The 15,365-nt window shown below is 47.7% G+C and overlaps 1 protein-coding gene across 3 annotated transcripts in view; it reads left to right on the forward strand.

Moving 5' to 3' along the window:
• Window positions 1–15,089, forward strand: part of LOC139239347 (cathepsin L-like) — a 68,695-nt gene extending 53,606 nt beyond the window's left edge. For all 3 annotated transcript variants that reach the window (XM_070868023.1, XM_070868025.1, XM_070868024.1), the window contains exons 6-12: window positions 315–411; window positions 553–633; window positions 1,485–1,604; window positions 2,142–2,206; window positions 7,664–7,754; window positions 10,730–10,788; window positions 14,133–15,089. In XM_070868023.1, coding sequence (XP_070724124.1) covers window positions 315–411; window positions 553–633; window positions 1,485–1,604; window positions 2,142–2,206; window positions 7,664–7,754; window positions 10,730–10,788; window positions 14,133–14,207 — 588 coding nt within the window. In that variant the 3' untranslated portion in view covers window positions 14,208–15,089. The remainder of the gene's footprint in view (window positions 1–314; window positions 412–552; window positions 634–1,484; window positions 1,605–2,141; window positions 2,207–7,663; window positions 7,755–10,729; window positions 10,789–14,132) is intronic.
• The last annotated feature ends 276 nt before the right edge of the window (window positions 15,090–15,365 follow it).

Below are 15,365 nucleotides of genomic sequence, written 5' to 3' on the forward strand. Positions count from 1 at the left end.
GTGAGATCATGGCAGGTAATAGGGCTGGAGGGGGTCACAGAGATAGCGAGGGGGCAAGATTTTGGTGGGTCACAGGGCTGGAGGGGTCACAGCGATAGGGAGGGGGCAAGATCTTGGCAGGTAATAGGGCTGGATACGTTCAGAGAGACAGGGATGGACGAGATCTTGGTGGGTTGTAGGGCTGGAGGGGGTCACAGAGCAAGGGAGGGGGTGAGATCGTGGCGGGTAATAGGGCTGGAGGGGGCACAGAGATAGGGATGGGAGAGCCAATCCCCTTGCAGCCAAAGGACTAACGTCTTCTTGTGCATCTCCAGAGAAAGTGTGGATCATGCTGGGCTTTTGGAGCTGTCGCCAACATCGAGTCCATGTGGTACATCCGCCATAAGAAGTTGGTAGTTTTGTCGGAGCAAGGTAACGGGGGCGGGGGGAACCCACGGGCACTCGTCCTCATCGTTCTTGCAGCATTTTTGAATTCCGTTGCCCAGTTGACTCAGGGCCCTTCACCGTGCTTGGAGTCTGAACATCTTTTCAATTTATTCACCTCTCATGTAGAGCTCCTCGACTGCGACACCTGGGACCACGGCTGTGGTGGAGGTTACCCTTACAATGCCTTCAACGCCATTCAGAAATTAGGTAAGGAAATCCCTCGGACAGTGCCTATTATCTGCAGAGGTTTTGACCTGGGACTAATTTTTCTGGAGAGGGGCATCTCACGGTGTGATCCGCCAGTTAGATGTTTGTCCTTGCCTTGCAGCTTGAAATAAGGAGGAGAAATTTGCGTGCTTTGCACCTCCCTTTAGTTCCTGGGGGGGCCCGGTAACTGGGTGCTAAGGGCTTAAAGATTGAGAAAGTAACAGAGGAACAATGGAGAAGGAAATCTGGTGAATTAGAGTCAAATCAGGAACAGACAAGAGATTAAAAAAGATTGTACAGGTTGAACCTCCCTTAGCCGGAACCCTCGGGACCTGGCCTGTTCTGGATATGGGATTTCTCCAGGAAAGGGTTGGTCACGTTAAATTGGATGGTACAGGTAATCAGCAAAGGGATATCGGGGCTGGCTGGCTTGGGTCTGGGGGTGCAGCAGGGAGATCCTTGAGGGGTGGGGCGGGGGATCGTGGGGTCAAGCAAAATTTGACACTGAGCCACATAATGAAAGATTAGCACAGGTGACCAAAAACCTGGTGAAAAAGGTAGGTTTTAAGGAGCGTCTTTGAGAGGCGGAGAGGTTTAGGGAGGGAATTCCAGAGTTTGGGGCCCAGGCAGCTGAAGGCACGGCCACCATTGGTAGAGCGATGGAAATCGGGGACGTGCAAGAGGCCAGAATTGGAAGAGCGCAGAGATCTCGGAGGGTTGTGGGGCTGGAGGAGGTAACAGAGATAGGGAGGGGCCAAGGCCATGGAGGGATTTGAACATGAACCAAAATGTAGGACATTCAGTCAAAGACCAATTACCCTTAAATCAAACTCTGTTTGTTGTATTAACAGGAGGAATGATGTGCCAAAGATCCTACCGCTACGTCGCCGCAAAGCGACGCTGCCAATTCCAACGTACTAGGGTCATTGCAAAGATTAGCACCTATCGAAACATCCGACCACACGAATGTGGTAAGTTACCGATCCCGTCACAGGTCACGTCACAACTCCCCAATTGCAAACAGATCGCAGCCTTCGGAGCTGTGAGGGGAAACCCAGATTGAAAATAGATAGAAAGAAAGAAAAAAGGAAAGAAGGAAAAAAAGATGGAAAGAAATTGCATTTCTACAGCACCTTTCACAACCTCACATCCCAAATACGCTTCACAGCAAATGAAATAATTTTTGGTGTAATCGCTATTGCAATGTAGGAAGCACGGCAGCCAATTTGCGCACAGCAAGCTCCCACAAACAGCACTGTGTTAAATGACCAGATAATCTGTTTTAGTGATGTTGGCCCAGGACACCGGGGAGAACGCCCCCTGCTCTTCTCCCAATAGTGGCCGTGGGATCTTTTACGTCCACCAGAGAGGGCAGGCGAGTAAAAAGAAAACTCGATTTAGAAGAGACCTGACTGATAGGATGGGGGTGGCCAAGGGGGGCAGATGGGCTGAATGGCATCATCTCACTTCTTACTGATGATCTTGTATTCTTTTCCTCTCTGTTTCAGAAATGAAAGCATGGGTGTCTCAAGTTGGCCCAATCACCATCACCATGAATGCAAGTGTCCTGAAAGTAAGCGTTTCTGTTCATTTATTGTCCATCCCGCGTTGATGAATGAAAATCCCTGGTTCCACCAGTGACGCACTGCCATTAAATGCCAGGCCGGCCGAGCAACTGGTTCGCTCCGGCCTGCTTGGGCGCTGGGGACGATCCCTGACTGGGTAGGCTTGACCTCACAAGTAGGCCTCGGTCCTTAGTAACCTGAGGCCAGCCAACTGCAGGCGCCCACTGGATTCTCCTAGGCAGCTTGCCGGACAATCTCAAGCCAGTGTCGCACGCAGCAGACCTCAGGTAGGTCCTGTGAAATGGCGGGGCAAGGCTATCAGGGGGAAGAAAGGGGATTGTGAGATGGCAAGAAGTGATTGAAAAGGAGTGGAGGGGGGGACCAGGATTGAGAGGGGGGAGGTTAGCTGTAATGTATTTGCTTCATGGGTTCTTCGCTTAAGAATTCATAGCAATGAGTTGGTTTATTAGCAAAGGTTTAACAATCACACGACACATTACCAGTTCATCCACCAGGCTCACAACTGCATACCTCATCGTGGATGAGCTGGACCCAACTGGCTGGGGTTTTATTCAGTCTTGTGAACATTACGTGACTGGCTAAGCCACTCATAACTCAACAGCTCTACAATATTAAAGTATTGTCGTAATACTTTAATCAAGTGCCCCCTGATTAAAGGGGGGCACACACCAAATACTTGTTTTTTGGGGGGTTTCTTTTGAGGGCACGAAAACACAAATTATACAAGTGCCCCCCGGCTAAAAGGGGGGTCACTAAAAACCGGCAAATTAAACAAATTGACCTTTAGACATTAAAATCAAATTAAAATTTGGTTGCCGGGGGTGATGATGCACTCCAGTCCTTCCAGTGCCCACCATACTGGGGGACACCGCGTGCTCCATCTCTAAGGACACCCTGGCTCGGATGTAACCGCGGAAGAGAGTCAGGCAGTCGGGCTGAACGACCCCCTCAACTGCCCGCTACCTGGACCGGCTGATGGCCCCCTTGGCAGGAACAGTCCTATGAGGAGGCACAGCGTGCCGAAGGATCAGGAGTGTGGGACTGAAGTGCAGCCAGAATTTGAGGAGCAGCCCTTTCAAATAATGAAACAGGGGCTGCAACCTCGCACATTCCGTAAAAACATGGAACACGGACTCTTCCAGACCGCAGAAATTGCAGGCGGTTTGGGAGCCCGTGAACCGGCTTAAAAACTTCTTGCACGGGACTGCTCCGTGCACCACCCTCCAGGCCAAGTCCCCAATAAATAGTGGGAGGACTCCCGCGTAGAGTGCACTCCATCGAGGACCCCCGCCTCCTCCGGACGGCAAGATGGTGCGCCATGGCGTGTCCGGACGGCAGACGAGGATGGCAAGGTGGAGAGTGTGCAGGAGCAGCCCGTACAGGAAACCCCTCCCTCCGCGCAGAACTGAAAGGCACGGAGGGGATTTCCCCCGGAGGAGGCTCAAGTTGTGAGGCGTCGGCTCCCGAGGGAGGTTTCGGGGCTTGCTGCCGATGAGGAATTCTCAACAGCTCTACAACTCTTTCGTTGCACATAAATAAACAATTAATCTGACTGCCCCCTCATTAAAAGGGGAGCAACACTCCAAACATAGAAACATAGAAACATAGAAAATAGGTGCAGGAGTAGGCCATTCGGCCCTTCGAGCCTGCAACGCCATTCAATGAGTTCATGGCTGAACATGCAACTTCAGTACCCCATTCCTGCTTTCTCGCCATACCTCTTGATCCCCCTAGTAGTAAGGACTTCATCTAACACTTTTCAGATGCCCTTGTTTTGTTTTTTTTAATTTTGGGGGTTTTTTTTGTGGGTTTTTTTAGGGCACAGAGAGGCAAATTATACAAGTGCCCCCTGATTTCGAGGGACACTAGAAGCGGCAATAAAACAAATTAAACTTTAAAACATATAAAGTCAAATTACAATTTGGTTGCCGGGGGTGATGATGCACTCCAGTCCCTCCGGCGCCCATCTCTCGCGGAAAGCCGCGAGCGTACCGGTGGACACCGCATGCTCCATCTCCAGGGACATCCTGGTTCAGATGTACGCACGGAAGAGAGGCAGGCAGTCAGGCTGAATGACCCCCTCGGCCGCCCGCTGCCTGGATTGGCTGATGGCCCCCTTGGCCGTGCCCAGGAGCAGTCCCACGAGAAGGCCCTCGGACCTACCCGCTCCCCTCCGCACAGGGTGCCCAAAGATCAGGAGTGTGGGACTGAAGTGCAGCCAGAATTTCAGGAGCAGCCCCTTTAAATAGTGGAATAGAGGCTGCAACCTCGCACACTCGGTAAAAACATGGAATACGGACTCCTCCAGACCGCAGAAATTGCAGGCGGCCTGGGAGCCCGCGAACCAGCGTAAAAATTTGTTGCATGGGACTGCTGCATGCACCACCCTCCAGGCCAAGTCCCCAATAAATAGTGGGAGGATTCCCGCGTAGAGTGCACTTCATCGGGGACCCCCGCCTCCTCCGGACGGCAAGATGGTGCGCCATGGCGTGTCCGGATGGCAGACGAGGATGGCAAGGTTGAGAGTGTGCAGGAGCAGCCCGTGCAGTAATCTCCTCTGCGCGGAACTGAAAGGCACGGAGGGGATTTCCCCGAGGCGGCTCAAGTTGTGAGGCGCCGGCTCCCGAGGGAGGTTTTGGGGCTTGGTGCCGATGAGGAATTCTCAACAGCTCTACAAACCTGTGAGCATACTCACAGATGCATACATTACATTAGCAATTGGGAGCGTGGGGAATACCGGGGGGTGAGGTGAGTGATTGCAAGTTATGGGAAGACTGAGAGAGGGTGGCGTCAGTGATAGGGGGTGAGAGGGAAGGTTGAGAGAGTGAGGGATTAGGGGGGGTGTGGGACTGATCAGCGGCTGGGGAAAACAATCAGAGGGAGGGACCAGGAGAGGGGTGAAGCGATCGGAAGGGAGAGGAGTTGACCGGGAGCGGGGATGAAGCGATCGGGAGAGAGCAAATCGGTCAGGATGCAGTGATCGTTGGCGCTGCGATGGGGCCGATGGAAGCCCTACTCGTTAGGCCGAATGTAGGCCACACTTTACTGAACGCAATCATCTCGATGTCAGCCAAATTTTGCATAATGGTCCTGAACCCCTCCCGCCCACGCCCCCAATTTGCATTTACAAAGGCCTTTAGGCCTGTTTCAAGCAGGGACCCTGGACGCCTCTTTTTTGCCTTCACCAAGACAGAGGTGGTTAGGATCTGGAATGCATTGTCTAAAAGGGTGGTGGAGGCAGACTCAATCGCGGCTTTCAAAAGAGAATTGGATAAGTACCTGAACATTTGCAGGTCGAGGGGGAGAGGGCGGGGAGGGAGTGGGACTAGCTGAGGTGCTCTTACACGGGCTCGACGGACCAAATTGTCTCTTTCTGTGCTGTAACCATTCTATAATTCTATGAATCAATATGGCGGGTGGTGCAATTCTGCTGCGTAATGTGCGCCCGTGCCCTGCCCGCCATGTTGGATGCTTAGGTGTCCTTTTGTCGTGACGCCAACAGATTTCTAGCCCGCAAAGTCTTGCGGCAATGGCAGCATTGAACCCACTGCTAGAGGTTGGCATCTTCCCCCCACCCCCTACCAGATTAATTGTTCCTCCCTCAATCTCTCACTATGACACATGGGGGAGTCTAGAATTAGGGGCCATCAATATAAGATAGTCACTAATAAATACAATGGGAAATTCAGGAGAAACTTCTTTACCCAGAGATGGTGAGAATGTGGAACTCGGCACACAGGGAGTGGTTGAGGCAAATACCGTAGATGCATTTAAGGGGTTAAGAAGTTTCTTCTGAAATCCCTGTTGGATTTCTTGGTGACTATCTTAAATTGATGGCCTCTAGTTATGCTCTTCCCCATAAGTGGAAACATTCTATCAAAACCTTTCATAATTTTAAAGACCTCTATTAGGTCACCCCTCAGCCTTCTTTATTCCAAGAGAAAAAGAGACCCAGCCTGTTCATCCTTTCCTGTTATGTATACCCTCGTATTTCTGGTATCATCCTTGTAAATCTTCTCTGCACCCTCTCCGGTGCCTCTATATCTTTTTTATAATATGACGACCAGAACTGTACGCAGTGCTCAAAGTGTGGTCTAACCAAGGTACGATACAGGTTTAGCATAACTCCCCTACTTTTCAATTCTATCCCTCTAGAAATAAACCTTCGTGCTTGGTTTGCTTTTTTTATGGCCTTGCGAACCTACGTCGCAACTTTTAGTGATCGAAGTGTCCAAGATATTAAGGGGAACTGACTGGGTAGATAGAGAGAAACTATTGCTGCTGGTTGGGGAGTCTAGGAGTAGGGGGCATAGGCCTTTCAGGAGTGAAGTTAGGAAACACTTCTAAACGCGAAGGGTAATAGAAGTTTGGAACTCTCTTCCGAAAATGGTGATTGATGCTAGGTCAATTGTTAATTTTAAATCTGAGATTGATAGAGTTCTGTTAACCAAAGGTATTAAGGGATATGGGGCAAAGGCAGGCAGATGGAGGTAGGTCATAGATCAGCCATGATCGCACTGAATGGTAGAACAGGCTCGAGGGGCTGAATGCTTCTACGATGTACTGGAAGGAAATAGGAAGGGAAGGCCATAACTGGTATCCACGGTTTCTCCTTCATGAATACAATCAGCAAGGAACAGATGGCGTTGCGCTGATGTGTTGAAGGGGATTTGAGCAGATGTAGGTAGGACGTGTGACATAGTGTAAGCAGCCAAGACGACACACTTGCGATGATGAGTCCTCTGCATGTGAGTTACTAGCGGTACCAATCCCATGGGCACTGCGTGAGGGGTTGTGTTTTATCACTGATTTGATAAATAAAGAGCCTTTATTGAAAGGGGGTTGGAGTATAAGAATATGGAAGTCTTGCTACAATTTGACAGGGCTTTGAAGAATGAGAGGTGATCTCCTTGAAACATACAAGATTCTGAAGGGGATTGACAGAGTAGATGCTGAGAGATTGTTTCCTGTGTCTGGAGTGTCTAGAACTAGGGGGCACAATCTCAGGATAAGATGTAGGCTATTTAAGACCGAGAGGGAGAGGAATTTCTTCACTTAGAGGGTTGTGACTCTATGGAATTCTCTGTCCCAGAGGGCTGTTGATGCTGAGTCATTGAGTATATTCAAGGCTGAGATCGATAGATTTTTGGAATCAAGGGGTTTGGAGAACAGGCGGGAAAGTAGAGTTGAGGTTGATGATCAGCCATTGAATCAGCTTATTGAATGGCGGAGCAGGCTCGAGGGGCCGAATGGCCTACTCCTAATTCTATGTTCTTATGTTATAACCAGAGGTCTTGGTACCTTCTAGTCCTCGAACTTGTAATAGAGGTAAAGCACAAACGACAATATCCTATCATACTTCCACATGAGGGTAAAGGATGTATGACAATATCGTCTGTGAACCCAACAAAAGCTAATTTAATTTGTCTCCTTGTTTTCTTTAGGGATACCATTACGGCATAATTCGCCCTCATGCTGCTACATGCTCTTGTCGCAGGTTGAATCATGTGGCGTTGATTGTCGGCTACGGTGTTGGTAAGTACTGACTAGTAACACAATAGCAAAATACTGCAGGTGCTGGAAATCTGAAAAATAAACAGACAATGCTGAGAATACTCAGCAAGTCAGGCAGCGTCTGTGGAGAGAGAATCAGAGTTAACGTTTCAGGTCAATGACCTTTAATTCTCTGCTCCACTCCCACTCTGATCTCTCTGTCCTCGACCTCCTATACTGCTCCAATGAAGCTCGAAGAACAGCAGCTCATCTTTCGAAGAGGCAGGTCACAGCCTTCCGGACTCAACATTGAGTTCAGCAATTTCAGATCATAACCGCTGCCCCCATTTTTCCGGACAGCAGTTGTTGTTGATTCTGCTATTGCCATTTATACCTCCTATTTCTTGTTACTTTAGTTGTTCTATTACCACCCACCTTTTGCCTCACACCATCATGCCTTTTGTCATGTAATCTCTCCTGCCTTCCATCCTCCCCTTTTCTTCTTTCCTCCCCTCCCTCCTCCTGCGCTTGCTTAAAACCTCTTCCATCTCTAACTTTTTCCACTTCAAACAAAAGGTCACCGACCTGAAATGTTAACTCTACTTCTCTTTGTGGTGGAGGAGGCCGACTCAATCGTGGCTTTCAAAAGGGAATTGGATGAGTACCTGTGGGGAAAGGTCAGAGGGCAGAGGTGGAGTGCAGACCTGCAGGGCTATGAGGGAAAGGACGAGGGTGTGGAACTAGCTGAAGTGCTCTTGCAGAGAGCCACACAGGCTCGATGGGCCAAATTGTCTCCTTCTGTGGTGTAACCATTCTGTGATTCTCCACAGATGCTGCCTGCCCTGCTGAGTGTTTCCAGCATTTTCTGTTTTCATTGCTCACTATTCACCCCTAACTTAACAGACATTGGGGCTGCATTGTTGGGGTTTAGTTATTTGGTGTTTGACATCTCTTCTCCACACTACTCTGCTTTGTTGTTGAACTGTGTTGGGAAGGAAGGGGTGAGGGAGCCCTGGTCCTAACCCAGAATGCAAGGTGATGCCAACCAAGGTAAATGATTTAGCGTGGCCCGTGTCAGGCAGTGACTAACATCAATGTTGCTTGCTACTGAATGAAAAGAAAGGAAGGCTCACGTTTATGCACATTCGCACAGCAAGACCCCAGAAACAGCAATGAGATAATGACCAGATTTTTAGTGATGTTGGTTGAGGGATAAATATTTCCCCAGGACACCAGGGAGAACTGTTCTTCCAATAGTGGCCATGGGATCTTTTACGCCGACCTGAGAGGGAAGACAGGGTCTGGGTTTAACGTCTCATCTGAAAGACGGCACCTCCAACAGTGTAGCGCTCCCTCAGTACTGGCACTGGAAGTGTCAGCCTGGATTTTGTGGTCAGGTCTCTGGAGTGGGCCTCAAACCCACAACCTTCTGACTCAAGAGGTGAGAGGGAGTGATACCCACTGAACCATTGGCCCTACTCTCTAGTCAATGAGCCACTGGTGTGCTGTTGTCCGTGCCCGGTAACAGTCCATCTGCCCCGTATAGGAAGGTTAATCCCAATGCTTCCCTGGCAAAAGGCAACGGTCAGAGTGCAGAGATGGTGGTCCACCAATAGGAAAGACCTTCCATCCGACCTCAGAAAGAAAGAACTTGCATTCCTATAGCGCCTTTCACGACCTCAGGATATCCCAAAAGCGTTTTACAGCCAATGATGTGTTTTCGAAGTGTAGTCATCATTGCAATGTAGGAAACGCAGCAGCCAATTTGCAAAAATAAAATCCAAATTTCTCCTTGTGGCTCTGTGAAGCGCCGTGGGACATGATTTTACAGGCGCTATAGAAATGCAAGTTGGTGTTAAATTTCCAGTGTTCAAATTTAAATTGATATCTTCTGGTCAAATTTTGAAGTAATATTCTCAGTTTCCTTTATTTTCTCATTTAATATGTTAAATATCTAGAGGAGGATCCCTATCTTTCCTCATCTTAAATTCAGAGCGTACATTTCTCTAATCTTTCCCCATTGCTCCAGCCCCCTCACTTTGGACCAGCTTTGTGTGGCCCTCGCACCTTCTCCAAAGGACATCTCCTGCGGAGTGGTGGCCAGAAGAGAATAACAACAACTTGTATTTATATAGCGCCTTTAACATAGTGAAACGTCCCACGGCGCTTCACAGGAGTATTGTGAGTAAAACAATGACACCAAGCCATGTAAGGAGAAATTAGGGACAGGTGACCAAAAGCTTGGTCAGAGAGGTGGGTTTTAAGGAGCGTCTTGAAGGAGGCAAGAGAGAGGCGGAGAGGTTTAGGGAGGGAATTCCACAGCTTAGGGCCCAGGCAGCTGAAGGCACAGAAGAGAAATACAGTAGTCCGAGCCTGTTCGCTGACCTCAGTACAACCCAGCACGACCTTTGCACTCGATTCCATTTGGGTTTTTTTTAAACTTGCTTTGTTAACATCATTCAGGAATGAAACGTTGACCTCGGTACAACATCAGCGGGTGACATTGGGCTCAGGCAAATTTGTTTCATCAGCTCGACATGTATCATGTACTTGACAGCAGCATAGTGGTTATGTTACTGGACTAGTAATCCAGAGGCATAGACTAATGATCTGGAGACGAGTTCAAATCCCACCACTGCAGCTGGGGAATTTAAATGCAATTAAATAAATCTAGAATAAAAAGCTAGTATCAGTAATGGCGACTGTGTAACTACCGGATTGTCGTAAAAACCCATCTGGTTCAATAATGTCCTTTAGAGAAGGAAATCTGGCGTCCTTACCTGGTCTGGCCGATATGTGACTCCAGACCCACAGCAATGTGGTTAACTCTTAATTGCCCCCTGAAAGCCACTCAGTTGTAGTCAAGGCGGCGGCTCACCACCTTCTCAAGGGCATTTAGGGATGGGCAATAAATGCTGGCCTTTCCAGCGACACCCACATTCTGTGAATTAATGAAAAAAATGTTTTAGCTAACAGGAATGAGGTCTGGTTCACTCACTGTGCTTCCATTACTACAGAGAAAAGAAATCCATACTGGATCATCAAGAACAGCTGGGGTCGACGTTGGGGAGAGAAGGTAAATGGCTTCTATAGTAGCAAAGGAACTGGAGGAGGCCATTTAGCCCCTCGAGCCTATTCCGCAATTTAATGAGATCATGGCTGATCTGTAACCTAAGTCCCATCTGCACACCTTGGTTCCAGAATCCTTAATGAGAGGTGATCTTATTGAAACATAAGATTCTGAGGGGGCTTGACAGGGTAGATACTGAGAGGATGTTTCCCCTCATGGGGGAATCTAGAACCAGGGGGCATAGTTTCAGAATAAGGGGTCGCCCATTTGAGACGGAGTTGAGGAGGAATTTCTTCTCTCAGAGGATAATTCCCAGACTCGACAGCTTTTTAGGGGAGAGAGTTCCAGATTCCCACCACCCTTTGTGTGAAGAAGTTCTTCCTGATATCACCCCTGAACGACCTGGCTCTAATTTTAGGGTTCTGCCCCCTTGTTCCCCAAGAGAAATTGATTTTTCCCTTCAAGTATTTATCCAATTCCATTTTGAATGTTACTATTGAATTTGCTTCCACTCCCCTTTCAGTCAGTGCATTCCAGATCACAACAACTCGCTGTATAAAAAAATGTTTTCTCATTTCACCTCTGGTTCTTTTGCCAATCACTTTAACTCTGTGTCCTCTGGTTACAGACCATCCTGCCACTGGAAATAGTTTCTCTTTAGTTACTAAAGCCATTCATGATTTTAAACACCTCGATCAAATCTGCTCTGAGGAGAACAACCCCAGCTTCTCTAGTTTCTCCACATAACTGAAGTCCTTCATCCCTGGAACCATTCTGGTCAATCTCCTCTGCACCCTCTCCAAGGCCTGGACATCCTTCCTAAAGTGCAGTGCCCAGAATTGGACACAATACTCCAGCTGGGGCCTAACCAGTGATTTATAAAGGTTTAGCGTAACTTCCTTGTTTTTGTACTCTGTGCCTCTATTAATAAAGCCAAGGATCCCAAAAGCTTTTTTTTAAACAGCCTTCTCAAGTTGTCCTGCCACCTTCAAAGATTTGTGTACATACACCCCCAGGTCTCTCTGTTCCTGCGCCCCCTTTAAAATTTAAAGGATTACCCCTTAATCTTCTAAACTCAAGGGAATACAAGCCTAGTCTATGCAACTTATCCTTGTAATTTAACACTGTTAGCCCCAAGGGCATTCCAGCTGAACTCAGAGCCAATGGGTTTTTCCCAACTCCTTCCATCACCTCTTCCCCAATACAGAGCCCACTCGCTAGGTCCCAGACTGTCTTCTTGTAGCAGCCCCTTGTGAGCCAAAGCTCTCAGCGGGTCCATTCGCTCTGCTTGATGATTAAAATGGGTTGCTTCCTTCCAGTTTTATTTCCTGCCTCTTCGGAAGACTCTGCTTCGTGCAGCAGTTGTACAGGGAAGGGATTGGTCCATTGGAATTCTGCCCAACGGGAAGGGATTGGAATTCTGCCCAATGGGAAGGAATTGGCCCATTGGAATTCTGCCCAATGGGAAGGGATTTGTCCATTGGAATTCTGCCCAATGAGAAGAACATAAGAAATAGAAACAGGAGTCGGCCATTCGGCCCCTTGAGCCTGCTCCGCCATTTAATAAGATCATGGCTGATCTGATCATGGATTTAGCTCCACTTCCTCACCCACTCCCCATAACCCTTTATTCCCTTATCCTTCAAAAATCTGTCTATCTCCACCTTAAATATATTCAATGACCCAGCCTCCACAGCTCTCTGGGGCAGAGAATTCCACAGGTTCATGACCCTCTAAAAGAAGAAATTCCTCCTCATCTCCGTTTTAAATGGGTGACCCCTTATTCTGAGACTATGCCCCCTAGTTTTAGTTTCCCCTATGAGTGGAAATATCCTCTCTGCATCCACCTTGTCGAGCCACCTCATTATCTTTTAAGTTTCGATAAGATCACTTCTCATTCTTCTGAACTCCAATGTGTATAGGCCCAACCTACTCAACCTATCCTCATAAGTCAACCCCCTCATCTCCAGAATCAACCTGGTGAACATTCTATGAACTGTCTCCAATGCACGTATATCCTTCCTTAAATATGGAGACCAAAACTGTATGCAGTACTCCAGGTGTGGCCTCACCAATACTCTGTACAGTTAGCAGAACTTCTCTGCTTTTATACTCCATCCCCCTTGGGGCCAACATTCTATTTGCCTTCCTGATTATGTGCTGTACCTGCATACTAACTTTTTGTGTTTCATACACAAGTACCCCCATGTTCTGCTGTACTGCAGCACTTTGCAATTTTTCTCCATTTAAATTATAATTTGCTTTTCTATTTTTTCTGACAAAGTGAATAACCTCACATTTTCCCACATTATACTCCATCTGCCAAATTTTTGCCCATTCAGCCTGTCTATATCCCATTGCAGATTTTTTGTGTCCTCCTCACAATTTGCTCTCCCACCCATCTTTGTATCATCAGCAAACTTGGATACATTACACTCGGTCCCTTCATCCAAGTCATTAATATAGATTGTAAATAGTTGAGGCCCCAGCACTGATCCCTGCAGCACCCCACTAGTTACTGTTTGCCATCGGAAAATGACCCATTTATCCCGACTCTATTTTCTGTGAGTTAGCCAATCCTCTATCCATGCTAATATATTACTCTCAACCCCGTGAACTTTTATCTTGTGCAGTAATATTTTATGTGGCACCTTATCGAATGCCTTCTGGAAATCCAAATACACCACATCCACTGGTTCCACTTTATCCACCCTGCTCGTTACATCCTCAAAGAACTCCAGCAAATTTGTCAAACATGATTTCCCTTTCATAAATCCATGCTGACTCTGCTTGATCGAATTTTGCTTTTCCAAATGTCCTGCTACTGCTTCTTTAATAATGGACTCCAGCATTTTCCCCCAACCACAGATGTTCGGCTAACTGGTCTACAGTTTCCTGTTTTTTGTCTGCCTCCTTTTTTAAATAGAGGCGTTGCATTTGTGATTTTCCAATCTGCTGGGACCGTCCCAGAATCCAGGGAGTTTTGGTTGATTACAACCAATGTTCTCTGCAACCACTTTTTTTTTAAGACCCTAGGATGTAAGCCATCAGGTCCAGGGGACTTGTCTGCCTTTAGTCCCAGAAGGGATTGGGCCATTGGAATTCTGCCCAATGGGAAGGGATTGGGCCATTGGAATTCTGCCAATGGGAAGGGATTGGGCCATTGGAATTCTGCCCAATGGGAAGGGATTGGGCCATTGGAATTCTGCCCAATGGGAGTAAGATTGCAGTGCCTTCACTCTCTCTATATAGAAATATATAATGTCCTACTCTCAGCGGGGATACCCCACTGTAGAGTGGAAAGGAGGTATATTCATGCATCATTTTTTCCACCCTCTATTATTCGGCAGGGATACTTCCGCATGTACCGAGGAGAACAGGCGTGTGGGATAAACAGGTTTCCCCTCACCGCTATGGTACGATAGAGTTGGGAACGATGCGGTGGAACGCAGGCTGTCACGGGCCATCCAACCGCACCTACCATTCCGAAGGACGACATTTGTGCTTGCAGCTTAACGCAGTCCCCCATGTGCAGAAGGGGACATCTACGCTTCGGATCCCACCAAACCATTTCCCAGCTCCATTCCCATGTTGTTCCTTGGTCAGTTTATTGAGAGATGTCACACCACCATTAGCCTCTGTCTAAAGGCCAAATTAATGTACTTGTCACAAGTTCTGCAGTCCAGTGATTGATCCAATCAGCACATCGATCCAAGTAGGAACAGCCAGAAATGTTGACCAACAATTGTGGTGTAACACACAGCTAATTTGACTCGGGGAGTTAACCATTACTGCTGATCACCAGATTTCAATCAGGGATTCCAGGGGTAAATGGGAAAGGGATTGGTCGACTGGAATGCTTTCAATTGGGAAGGGGTCGCTCCATTGGAATTCTGGCCACTAAGAAGGGATTGGTCCATTGGAATTCTGGCTAATGGGAAGTGATTGGTCCATTGGAATTCTGACCAATAGTAAATGATTGGCCCACTGGAATACTTTCCATTGGGAAGGGATTGCTCCATTGAAATTCTGGCCAAAAGGAAGGGATTGTTCCATTGGAATTCTGGCCAATAGGAAAGAATTGTTGCATTTGAATTCTGACCAATAGGAAGGGTTTGGTCCATTGCAATTCTAGCCAATGGGAAGGGATTGGTCCATTTGAATTCTGGCCAATGGGAAGGGATTGGTCCATTGGAATGTTTTTCATTGGGAAGGGATTGCTCCATTGTATTGCTATTATCCAATTTATCTCAACTGTATCAACCAGTTATGGCTTTTAGCTTTAGCAATAGCACAATAAAGCAACATGAACATCAACGTGACTGGATGTATTTTGTGATCACCATCTAAGGGAGCTCCATCGGCAACTGACCCTGTCTATTGACTTAGCAAGTTTTAGAAATGGGGAAATGAAATAAAAACCAGAAATTGGGATCCCTACTCCACCAGCGGTACAGAGCAAGACACCGGATCACCCATGGGAGTGGTCATTAACCCCCTCCCTGTGATACAGAGTGGATTAATTTTAACAACCGGGACAAGAGACCCAAACCGTAGTGAGAATGTGGAACTCGTTACCACAG

Source organism: Pristiophorus japonicus, chromosome 27 (assembly GCF_044704955.1).
Source record: "Pristiophorus japonicus isolate sPriJap1 chromosome 27, sPriJap1.hap1, whole genome shotgun sequence".
NCBI classification, from domain to species: domain Eukaryota; kingdom Metazoa; phylum Chordata; class Chondrichthyes; family Pristiophoridae; genus Pristiophorus; species Pristiophorus japonicus.